Below are 13,323 nucleotides of genomic sequence, written 5' to 3' on the forward strand. Positions count from 1 at the left end.
CCAGCTTCATGGAGACGGTTGCGAATGGTCCTCGCCGATACCCCAGGAGCAACAGTGTCCCTAATTTACTGGGAAGTGGCGGTGCGGTCCCCTACGGCACTGCGTAGGATCCTACGGTCTTGGCGTGCATCCGTGCGTCGCTGCGGTCCGGTCCCAGGTCGACGGGCACGTGCACCTTCCGCCGACCACTGGCGACAACATCGATGTACTGTGGAGACCTCACGCCCCACGTGTTGAGCAATTTGGCGGTACGTCCACCCGGCCTCCCGCATGCCCACTATACGCCCTCGCTCAAAGTCCGTCAACTGCACATACGGTTCACGTCCACGCTGTCGCGGCATGCTACCAGTGTTAAAGACTGCGATGGAGCTCCGTATGCCACGGCAAACTGGCTGACACTGACGGCGGCGGTGCACAAATGCTGCGCAGCTAGCGCCATTCGACGGCCAACACCGCGGTTCCTGGTGTGTCCGCTGTGCCGTGCGTGTGATCATTGCTTGTACAGCCCTCTCGCAGTGTCCGGAGCAAGTATGGTGGGTCTGACACACCGGTGTCAATGTGTTCTTTTTTCCATTTCCAGGAGTGTATAAGTGTTGACTCTCACCTTCACTAAACTTTTCATATCTTCAGTATTTTCCTTAGTTCTACTGTTCTCTTGAAAGCACTTAAGATGTAAGTTAAATTTATTGCAATCGTTTCCCCCCTCAAGCAGTTCCACTCAAATACAACCGTACACTCACCTACTACATTCACATACTTCAGCTCAAATGTTGGTAAATTCATAGCCATTGGTGTGACTGGTTGTTTCACATACTAATGGGCATCTGTTCATTGTACAGAATGTCATGTAGGGATGGCCACTAGAAATCAGCCAGAACATTTGAACATACACAGACATTTCAGTTTTCCCCGTTCCTTTCTTGTCTCTAAATTAGTTCATCTTGCAGTGCTTTTATTTTTTATTCTAACCTTTTTATTCCATTTTGTCTCGTGTTTGATTTGACTTGCAGTGGATTTTAACCCATAACATTTCACCAGAAAACTCTATTTTCCATTTTCCTCATCTTCCTTTCTTTTTGCACCTCATGATTATTCTTCATCTGTCTTCTTAATAACATCACCCTCCTCCTACTGCATTTTTCTACTACCTCACACAACTGTCTCCTGTGTTCTTTCATTGGAGAAGGAATCTATGGTTCTAAAAGTTAGAACATTCTTGTGTGCTACACAGTTTCTTCTAATATTGAGAGTTGGACTTCTACATACTAGCTAGATCATCTTTCATTTTGTGGCATTAAGGTGAAGGTAAACTATTATTCCCATTCATTTTCATTTATCTTTGATTTCAAATTATAATCTTTGGACCAACAGTTTTTTGTTATTTTTATGGTAAAAAAATAAAAGGCGCTTCGAATCCCTAAGAACTTACCAGAGTCTGAACTGTTTGTAACAAAATGATTTTTTTTCCCTTAAGCAATCTCATTTGTGTTTTTGTTTTATTTTCCCGCAATAAAAGTAGGCTTAACATTATAAAATAAAAGGGATAGTACTTGGTAGCAAGAGGAGTAAATTAACAGTACTAGTTCAGTTCTAGTCCCATTAATGTGGGTACAGTCGCCAGACAGATGGTTTTTAGTCTGTTTTCCTCATAAAAGTAAGGAAATGCCAGTCATGTTGTCCTATTCCAATTAAGAAATGCATCACACAATAAAACTTCAAGCAAATTGTCTAACCATCCTATCCTATCTTAATGATGATTTGGAGACAGAAATGACATCCAGTCACGGAGTATCCATGATGCGTGGATCTCTAACATGAGGAAAGACAGAGCAGTAGTATCTATCATGAAAAACAAGAAAAAAATTACATTTTTTATCTGTCTATAATAACTGGAAGCAAGTGTTTGAACAATAGAAATACTTTGTTACTTTTGGCTGATAAGACAGGAAGGGGTGGAAAGGGACATATTTGTATTTTAGTCCTGAAACTTACCATGAATATTTTTGACTGTATTAAAATTATATTTATCTGATTTCTTTTACTCATTCTATTGTATCACTGCCTCTGACATGCCTCACAACATACAATTCTGCATCACCTTCTTGCTTTTTGATCCCATTGTGGCTTTTGCTATAGGAGAAGTAGTCTGTAGTTCAAAAACTCCAAACTACGAGAGATGCATAGAAGTAAAAATGACATCGTGAAATCTCTACTTGAAAAATAACTTTAAATTCTATACTATTTAATTAATGTCTAGCTACTCATAGGAATAAATTTTGGCAGGGTGATACTATCAGTGATGTTGTTAATATCTATTGTATTTCTAGACCTTTATTGTGATTTACATCCAAAAAAATAGGATCAGATTAAGGAGCTTAAATTGAGAGTCACAAGTATTTCAGTTTTGTATTGTTTAATACTATTTTTAATTTTGTAACTAATTTCAAACATTCAAACCCTTTCTCAGAGAACAGGATGGCAGAACTTCGTAATCTTGTCTGATTCTGCAATAACATTGAGTTTTTTAGTTGTGTATTTTGAACTGTATCAAATTATTTTTATGATATAAAACTATTTACTACAGTAATGTCTTCTTAAATTGACTGGAAGTGTTTTAATGTTTACTGACATACTAGCCTCTAGAATTCAGAAGTGTATCTTGTGCGAGTGTAATAGAACACCGAGAAACCTGACCAAAAGACAATGAAAAGTAAATAAAACTGATGGAATGCTCTCACTATTACTTACATAATGTAATTTTACTTCCTGAAGATCTGTGAGTGAAAATGGATGATCAGTTTGTAAGTTATTTTTCTTATTTTTGTCATTTCTCATTAATAATGGTGTCTGTCAGTACTTATCCTTTTCAGTGATGCTCTCTTACTGTAAATAAATAAATTTACAACTATTCTTTAAATGTTTAATTTTAGGGTGAGGAAGGAGAAGGCGAGGGTGAGATAGGTGAAGGTGGAGAGGAGGGTGGGGAAGAGATTCAGCCAGAAGAAAGAGAAGGAATAATATCAGATGAATCTGATGTATTCAATGAACTCATGAATGCTGGAGGTCAAGCAAGAGAAGCTGCAGCTATGATTGAGTCGCTGAAAGCATCTGTTAAAGAATTTCAGACGGTGGGTATGGTATTTTGTGCACATCTACAATTATCTTTATAAATCAGTGTAATACGTGAAGTCAGTTACAATGTAAATTTTCTCGCATGTTTGGTCAGATAAAGAGTACCTAGGATAATTTGAAAATATTAGATTTTTTTTTTTTTGCATTGCAATTTTTGTAGATGGTTGCTGTAATTGTGAACTGCTTGAATTACAGCAGTCACGTAATACTTTTTTCACACATTAAGTCAATATTATACAAAACTTCTGTAGCCTTTCATATAAAAGTTATATCAATAATGCTTTATATCATTGTGAAATGAAAGTCCATGTGGGAAACTGCAAACATTTTCAGGGGTGTTCTAGGGATATAGAGGGTGTTCTGAAACTATTCATTCAAATTAATGCACGAAGTAGAGAACATCAATGAGGAACATATGGTCTCTGAAGTCGACTTGTAATGTTAGGGAATATTTGGTAGCAGTGCTGATGTTAGGTGTAGTGTCAGTGTTGCTGACTGGGAATTTGTACCGACATTCAAAACAGCTCTGTGTATGGTTAGTTGGCTCTGAAGTCTGCTTCACTGATTCATTTGCAAGCATCACTACCTTGTGACAACAATGGTAACTTCCTTGTAAACAGACTAGTCAGTCGCAGTCGTTACCACTTGTTAACCAACAGTGAACATGGAATGGCTCACATATGCTGACATAGCTGACATGCATCAGGTATAAAGATCTGTGAGTGAAAATGGATGATCTGCGGTGAGGGAGTGTCTGACAACACTTTTCTAACCAATGTGTTCCGCAACACCAAACATTCTGATGTCTGTATCACTTGCTATATGAAACAGGCACTTTCCACGCATTTATGCATGATACAGGTCGGAGTTGGAACAGTGTGAACTCCCAAAAGAGAAGACAAGATTCTGCGACAAGTTGACATAACTCCTAGTACACTTTTTGCACACGTCCTTGGTGCCAAACATGGCCTCGTGTGAAATGTGTTACATGACCAACAGCTTCATCCCATGCACCTCCGGCACATGGCAGCACTAGCACCTGAAGATTTTCCCCATCATGTGCAGTTTGCACAATGGTTTTTACAACAAACTGCCCTGCACCCTTTATTTCTGGCTGAGGTCCTGTACACCGATGGGGTTTTGTTTACTCATTAAAGCCCTTTCAATATCCACAATTTGTACCTTTGGTGGCATGTGAATCCATGAGGTATTTGACCTTGTGCTCATCAAAAGTGATATTGTGTTAATGTGTGGGCCAGTATTCTTGGTGATAGGTTGACTGGACCATATATTCTTCAGTTCTGCTTCAATGGATGGAGATCTAACATCTTCATGGAAAATGTGTTGCCAGAACTACTGGAGGATATATCTCTGAATGTTAGATGAAGGATGTATATCCAGCATGATTGGTCACCAGCCTTTATCAGCACTGCTGTGAGGAATCATCTGAGAGCTACCATCAGAAATCAATGGATCAGCTGAGGTGCCCCTGTGGCCTGCCCACCCAGGTCAAGTAACCTCACTTCTCCAGATTTTTTCCTCTGAGGGCACATGAAGAAGCTGTTATATGAAACCACTGTGGAAATGGAAGATAACCGTAATTACCCTCATATCCTTATACAAAAACAAATCTCCTGCGCCTTATCTTTCCAGTCCCCCTACCACCTCCCAAAGTCTCACAGTCCAGCCACAGAGGAGCATTCCCCTTGTAACTCAGTACCATCCAGGACTGGAGCAACTGAATCTCTGCCAGGGTTTCGATTACCTCTCATCATGCCCCAGAATGAAAAATGTCCTGCCCACTATCCTTCCCACCCCTCCTACCATGGTATTCTGCCATCCACTGAACCTACACAATATACTTGTCCATCCTTACACAACCCCTGCTCCCAATCCATTACCTTGTGGCTCATATCCCTGTAATAGACCTAGATGCAAGACTTGTCCCTTACATCCTACCATCACCACCTACTTCAGTTCGGTCACTAACATCACCTATCCCAACAAAGGCAGGGCTACCTGTGAAACCAGTCATGTGATTTCCAAGCTAAGCTCCAGCCATTGTGCTCCATTCTATGTAGGTATGACAGCCAACAAGCTGTCTGTCCACATGAATGGCCACTGACAAACTGTGGCCAAAAAACAAGTGGACCACTCTGCTGCTGAACATGCAGCCAAACATGATATTCCTCATCTCAATGACTGCTTCACAGCCTGTGCCATATGGATCCTTCCCACCAACACCAGCTTTTCTGAATTGCGCAGGTGGTAACTCTCCCTGCAATACATCCTATGTTCCCGCAACCCTCCTGGCCTCAACCTTCGTTAGTCACTGTCCTCACCCATCCAGCCTCCTCCCTGTTCCCATTCCAGCACTACACAGCCGTCATTTCACCGCCACACCCAGACTTTTAATTTCTTTTTATTTCTCTCCTTTCCACTACTTATACCTTCCCCCCTCCACACCTTCTCTCCTGCCCTCTGTCTAAACTGCAACACTGTCCACCACTCCCACCATACTATCCCTCTCCCTCCCTGCCCCAGCCTCCTCCTTACCCCACACAGTCGCCACTCCCATCATGCATTGGTGCTGCTGCTCGCATTGTGGTTTCAGTTCTCTGAGACTGCAGTTGTGTGTGCAAGCTGCATTTGTGCGAGTGTGTGTGTGCATGTCTGTATGTGTGTCTACTGCTGACAAAGGCCTTAATGGCCAAAAGCTATAATTGTGTGAATCTTTTAGTTGTGCCTATTGCAACTCAGCATCTCCACTATATGGTGAGTAACAACTTTTCTTCTCTGGTATTGTTACATTCCATCCTGGATTTTCCATTGTTTGATATTCATATGTAAACATTGTCTGTGGATGGGAAATAAGAATACATCTTCAGACACTCAATAATTTCTCAAAGAATTTCTCGTAAACAATGCATTGGAAACATATGTCAAAATTCCAGGCACTCTGCAAGTCTGAGAATGACAAAAAGCTTGGACACTTGTGAAATGGGCTAGTAGGCTGTGTTGTAAATGGAAGTGTGGTCTTCCTGTTTCCAGTAAATATCTTACACTATGTGATCAAAAGTATCTGGACATCTGGTTGAAAATGACTTACACGTTCATGGTGCCCTCCATTGGCAATGCTGGAATGGTGTTGGCCCACCCTTACCCTTCACAACAGATTCCACTCTCACAAGCATACGTTCAGTCAGGTGCTGGAAGGTTTCTTGGGGAATGGCACCTCATTCTTCATGGAGTGCTACACTGAGGAGAGGTATCCATATCGATCAGTGAGCCCTGGCACGAAGTGGGCATTCCAAAACATCCCGAAGGTGTTATATAGGATTCAGGTCAGGACTCTGTGCAGGCCTGTCATTACAGGGATGTTGTTGTCATGTAAGCACTCAACCACAGGCCGTGCGTTATGAACAGGTGCTCGATCATGTTCAAAGAAGCAATCGCCATCCCTGAATTGCATTTCAACAGTGGGAAGCAAGAAGGTGCATAAAACATCAATGTAGGCCTGTGTTGTGATAGTGCCATGCAAAACGACAAGGGGTGCAAGCCTCCTCCATGAAAAACACGACCACACCATAACACCAACATCTCCGAATTTTACTGTTAGCACTACACACGCTGGCAGATGACATTCACTGGGAATTCGCCATACCCACAGCCTGGCGTTGGATTGCCGCATTGTGTACAGTGATTTGTCACTCCACACAATGTTTTTCCACTGTTCAATCATCTAATGTTTACGCTTCTTACACCAAGCAAGGCGTCGTTTGGCATTTGCCGGTGTGATGTGTGGCTTATGAATTGCTGCTCGACCATTAAATCCAAGTTTTCTCACCTTCTGCCTAACTGTCATAGTACTTGCAGTGGATCCTGATGCAGTTTGGAATTCCTGTGTGGTGGTCTGTATAGATGTCTGCCAGTTACACGTAACAACCCTCTTCAACTGTCGGCAGTCTCTGTCAGTCAACAGACGAGGTCGGTCTGTACCCTTTCATGCTGTAAGTGTCCCTTCACGTTTCCACTTCACTTTTGCATAGGAAACAATGGACCTAGGGATGTTTAGGAGTGTTGAAATTCACGTAGAGATTGTGGTGTCCCTTTCCTCCTCCTGCACTCATCAGGAGGAGACACAACTCGTAATGATGTTCATCCCCATCAGTATGACATGGAACAGCACCTGTAACTCTCATAAAACACAGCCCCTCATGTAGTTAAGAAATATTCTACTGTTCGTCCATAATAGTCTTATCAGTTTGTGTTAACTGATAAATTGCAATTGTTTATCTTTTATCTTACGCCCAGTTAGTTTCGTTGAGCAGGTTCTTAATCCTATCATTACGGTCGTTTTTCACATCATCCTTAGTGAGGATTAATAGTTGCTGTTCATAATTCTGTTGCTATGCCATTGTTACGTCAAATTATTAACAATGGTCCAGCGTAACTCCAGAGATCACTTATGTTGAAGTAACGTCCTTGTAACACACTGTAATGCTGATTTTTATGTTATTCACCTTTCACTGGTGATATGTCATATTATATTAACTTCTCATGAGTCCAGTAATCGTGAAGTTGAGAACAACTTTTGATTGAACGGCGTATTGATTTTTCTTCATGACTTTGTATTATTGTATTCTACTCAAGACTACGAATAGTTTTACTTGTCACTGATCCATTACTATCAAGTTCGCAACTGTTCTTTGATCCGAAGGTTAAGTCCAGTAAATCAGTATCACTCAATTAAAATCACCATTGTGTTGATAACAGTAAAGATTACTTTATTCAGTCAAATAACTGAGTATGGCTTTAGTCTCTCTCCCACAAACTATCGAACTTTCACAACTGAAACAATCTAATAGTGTTTGCTTCCAGAAGACTATTGCAATAGTACTCTAGAGCGACTCAAGAGCAACTAACTGAACATTTCCATATCCGAGTTGCATTGTAGGCACATTGAATTTCCTTTTCGATGCGACTACAACACTCTTCCATGGTAAATGTTATCTTTGACCGAATTACCTCCTTGGATTTAACCTTCATTCATATGAATTTAAATTTATTCTATGGATGTTTAAAAGATAATGCGTGACAACCCTTTCATTTTATCTCCTCTTTTTTATGTTACTCACAGTATTTAAGTGTTATAGTTGTTAAATAAAACATTATCAGTGTAATTAATTTTTTTTTTATCACCAATAGATGTTGTCACTGTCAAGTGACCCACTTCCCTACTTTAAGTTTTCACAAAGTTGGTTAATTGGGGTTTTCTGTCCTTGGGTCGTTACACATACCCCCTGGACGATGAAGTGGGTACATGACCTCCTGCTTCAATGTCCCTAGCCGGGTCAGATCCTTGTTTTCATTTTTCACACACACACACACACACACACACACAAATACACACACACACACACACACACACACACACACACACACAAAATTGAATTGTCACATAATGTGGTACAGTCATCTGAACTTAAGTTTCACAACTTATAAAATTTCATTATTATTGTTCAGTTTCTTTCTGGCACATCGCCACACTGACATTGTGTCTGCACCAGGCCATGCAAGCTGCAAACATGGCCCGGTTCAAAGCCAGTTTCTTCTTCTCAGGCACCGTGGCGAGGGTGCTACAGCATCAGATCGTATAAGGCAGCGAGTATGATCTGATAACCCGTGCTCATCTGGTGACCTGCGTTGTCTAGTGGCTGCTCTCCTGGTAGACTGCACTAATAACTCAGTACAATCTACTGTAAGACGGTCCGCATTACCACTCTCGCTTAGACTGCAACAATTAATTCACTCTTCTCTTATGCACATACATGGCACTACATGTTCATTGTTTTTATCATGGCACATTGTTTCCGCATGTAATTGATCATGTTTGTATTTAGTCTGATTAAGTTTTTTGTCACTTCACGTGTGTCTTATCGGTCTATTAACCAGTACAGTTTTTAAACACTGTCACTATTGTATTAGTAATGTTTATCATTGCAATGCCTTTCCCCCTTTTTAAGTCTATGAGTTGATCGATTTATATTTATTTACCTTTCCTCTTTATTTCTCTCACTTTTCTCAAAATAAGTGATCTTTTCTCTTTTTTAATCAATTTCCTTATCCCGGAATGATCATGACAAGATGTTTCAGTGTGCTTGCGTACTTTATGCCTCGTTTATTGTATAACATGATGAGGCATGTTAGCAAAGAATAACCAACAAACATTAATATTTAACTTAAAATAGGCACATACTTAACTACTTAATAACTTTTAATAAAAGCTGTCATCTTTCTCAATGGCTTATTAAACAAAACTCAATGAACATGTTGCTATTACCCGTTAAACTCTTAATGGAACTCATTATCGTCTTTGATGACTTAACATTTACTTAAGTGTTATAAAAACTACTACTATTGATTAATTGTATCCAAATTCTACATAGAAAATTTCACAAACATTGTTCATATCTTCTTGCTTCCTATCTTATTCTACTTTATACATACAAAAAATTAAATTCTTGATCAATGAAAATATTTCTTCAATTATATATGAGGATATACTCCTTTTATCTTCTTGTCATTTTCATCTTCCTGAAGGTAACTTCCTGCGTGTGGGATTTAAATATCCTGTATGGTCCTTTAAATAAGCTACACTATTTTCTATTAATTTTTTTTTCTTTGAAGATTTGGGATGATTATTTAATAATACACAATCCCCAACTTTATAGCTAACTCCTAAACCTAGCTTCTTATCGAACTGATTTTTTCAAAGATTAGCTTTATGCTGTAACCTTAAATACACTTTATGTATAACTTCCTCACAATCCTTTGTCTTATTACATAAGTATGGTAATTTACCAAGACACTCATTATTATTTTGCATATTAAATAAAATCTCATTAGGTGAATAACCAGTTGACATGTGTGGTAATTCATTATACATATCTTCAAATTTTCCGATTAATTCTATCCATCTATGATGTTGGTTATACATATATGTTCTTATGAATTTGTTTACTACCCGGAAAACTCTTCCTATGGGATTCCCTGATGGGTTGAAGTGGGCAATGAATACATGAGGAATTCCCCATGTCTTCATTGTTTCATGCCACGCTTTACTTCGGAAATACGATGCATTATCAGAAATTAGCATTGCAGGTTTCCCCACTTTAACTAAGTAATCGTCTATAATCTTTCTTAACATAGGCTTCACGTTAGTCGATCATAACACATACAATTTTACATATTTTGTGAAAAGATCATACATCGCAAATACATATTTAAAATTTCCTTTTGCTACTGGAAATGGCCCACACGTATCACTAGACATGATGCTGAGAGGTTTCCTAGGTATAATCGGATACATCTTTAACACAATAATTAACCAGCTTCGCCTTTTGACGTAGCCTACACCTCTTGAGTATTTCTTGAGCTCTTTTCAGTAAATTTGGATAGAGACATAGTTGTTGTAATTCATTACACACTTACACACTCCGAAATGCCCCCATCTCCCATGTGTGAACCACAATATGTAATCAACACTCTTTGAAGGAATGCATACCTTCCACTCATTCTTATCAGTTTTACGATAAAACAATAAGCCTTACTGCAATTTATAATGACTATTAACTTTATCAATCATTCCTGTTCTTAAATCATTGATTATTTTTCTCCATTTACTATCTACTTTCTGCATTTTCCCTATTCGTGAACACATTTCGTTAACCTCTCTCCTATAGTGAAATATTCCTAACATCACCACCTTGAAATCCGTTATTCGCTCTTCTTCAACCTCATTGATTTTGGTAGTCGGTAACCTTGACAATGTGTCAGCGACAACATTGTCTCTCCCTTTTACATGCTTAACAGTTATGTTATATTCTTGTAATAATAAATCCCAATGTGTAAGTTGGCCCTGTAACATTCTACTCATCATTAAGAATGTCACTGCTTTATGATCACAGTATATCACTATCCATTTACCATACACAAAATGTCAAAACTTTTTTAAGGCCCGTAAAATTGCTAATACTTCCAACTCAGTAGTACTGTATGAGCATTGACAACCTGATAAGGTTCGACTAGCAAAGGCAATTATTTTTATAGTTTCTACATTATTTTCGTTGTCCATTTGGAATAATGTAGCTCCTAGTCCCATTTCTGCTGCATCTGTTGCTATGAAAAATTCTTTATCCATCTGTGGATGATGCAACAACGGAGCATTTACTAAAGCATTGCAAATCTTGTCAAAGGCCTCACTACAAGATTCTGTCCAGTGCCATGATATATTTTTCCTCGACAGTTGCAACAGACAGTCTTTATTTAGTAACTGCTGAGATACAAATTTTCTGAAGAAGGACACCAAACCTAAAAATGACTTAAGCTGTTTCTTATTTTGTGGATACGGGCAATTCCTTATTGCATCCAACTTTTTAGGATTAGGAATAATTCCTTCAGGAATTACAATATGACCCAAGAATTTAATCTGATTTCTTCCAAATTTGGATTTCATTAAATTAACCATAACTCCATACTTTAGGAATTCTTCGAATACACGATTCATCAATTCAATATGTTCTTCCCATGTCTCTGTGGCAATCAATAAGTCGTCAACATATACCGTGACCTGCTCTAGCAACTCCGGACCGAGCACTGCATCTAAAGCAGTTATAAAAACACCACCACTAATGTTCAGCCCGAATGGCATTACTTGAAATTGGTAACTACGTCCTAGATAAATGAACACTGTATACTTCCTTGATTCTTTAGATATCTTAGTTTGCCAATATGAGCTTCGGAGGTCAAGGGAGGTCAGGAACTTCACCCCATGAAATTTCTGTAATAGTTCTTCTAAATTCTCTGGGCGAGTCCTTACAGGCTTAATAATATTATTAATATCACGAGCGTCTAAGACTAACCGAATGTCACCGTTAGGCTTAGTCTCTGCCAATAATGGGCTTGAGTATTTGGATGTGGAAGTCTCAATAATTCCCCAGTTTTTTGATCTCTTTAGTTACGGCTTCTCTCTTCAACCAAGGGACTGAATCCATAGTTTTACAAAAAGTTGAATGAGGGTACGTTTCGATACTATATTCAAAGTCTTTAGTTACACCTGATTTTTTTATTAAATACTGCCAAAAATAATTGCAAGACTCTCTCTCAATTCAGTTTGTTGTTGTGGCAATAAATATTCTGATTCTTGTATCTTTTCAGCGATACTTGATACACTGATCTCATCATCAGTTTGCCTAACACAATCATTATTCTTAAAATGCAAAGCATTAACAGGAAGACAATTAATGGTTAGGTTCTGGAAATATTTTCCTAAAACAATTTCCGTCTTCAATAAAGTTACCTTGAGTGGTTTGCCTTCAACTACAAAAGTACACACACCTTCCTTCATATCAATCACTGCACCATAATCATATGAAAAATCCATACCTCAAATACATGGCATGGACATTCTAGACACTACCAAGAAAGTGCACTCTAAGGCTATGCCTAATAGTTCCATTTCCACCCGTATCTGCTTAATTACTCATTGCACTTTCACGCCAAATGCTCCTGATACTGTGCAGCCTGTTACTGGTAAGAAGAGTAATTTCTGTTGCTGACTAACCTTATTCAAACAACTCACCGTCATCACACTAACCGTCGCCCCTGTAACTATTAGCACATTAACCAGTACATTATTTATCTTTGCTCCTACAATCGCTTGCAAAGTATGTCCTTCTTCCTTCGTTTCATTTCTCGGTTCTTTCATGAGATCTTCCCAAATATCCAATTCCGTATTATATTCGAGAATATTTAGTGACTCATGATGTTTACCTCCCTCCTCAGTACCAGCCACCCGAGGAAGGCCTAAAATGACTGGTACTAGTTTGACCATCCGTCATTCAGGTTCCTCGGCGGTTCATGTACCTCTACCAAATGAATTTCAGTTCCTGTTTGGGGCTATGTATTGCCCACAACTACATTTCTCCCATCTGTCAATGGTATGGGTCCAGTAGCACCAGAAGACGTACCTGTTGTATTAGTATTCGTCCAACCTGTGTTATTCGTTTGATACATTCCCCAATTTACTTTATTTGGTGGCTCCATAGGAGCGCAATTATTCCTGCGGCCATCGTTGCAACATGTATTGTTTGATGATTGCTGCTCCCCAAACTTTCTTTTCCTATTTGT

The 13,323-nt window shown here is 39.1% G+C and overlaps 1 protein-coding gene across 2 annotated transcripts in view; it reads left to right on the forward strand.

Annotated features, from left to right (window-relative positions):
* Positions 1 to 13,323, forward strand: part of LOC124545350 — a 195,560-nt gene that overhangs the window by 51,474 nt on the left and 130,763 nt on the right. For both annotated transcript variants that reach the window (XM_047124263.1, XM_047124255.1), the window contains exon 3: positions 2,931 to 3,128. In XM_047124263.1, the coding sequence (XP_046980219.1) occupies positions 2,931 to 3,128 (198 nt within the window). The remainder of the gene's footprint in view (positions 1 to 2,930; positions 3,129 to 13,323) is intronic.

This window comes from Schistocerca americana, chromosome 1, assembly GCF_021461395.2.
Source record: "Schistocerca americana isolate TAMUIC-IGC-003095 chromosome 1, iqSchAmer2.1, whole genome shotgun sequence".
In the NCBI taxonomy this organism is placed as follows: domain Eukaryota; kingdom Metazoa; phylum Arthropoda; class Insecta; order Orthoptera; family Acrididae; genus Schistocerca; species Schistocerca americana.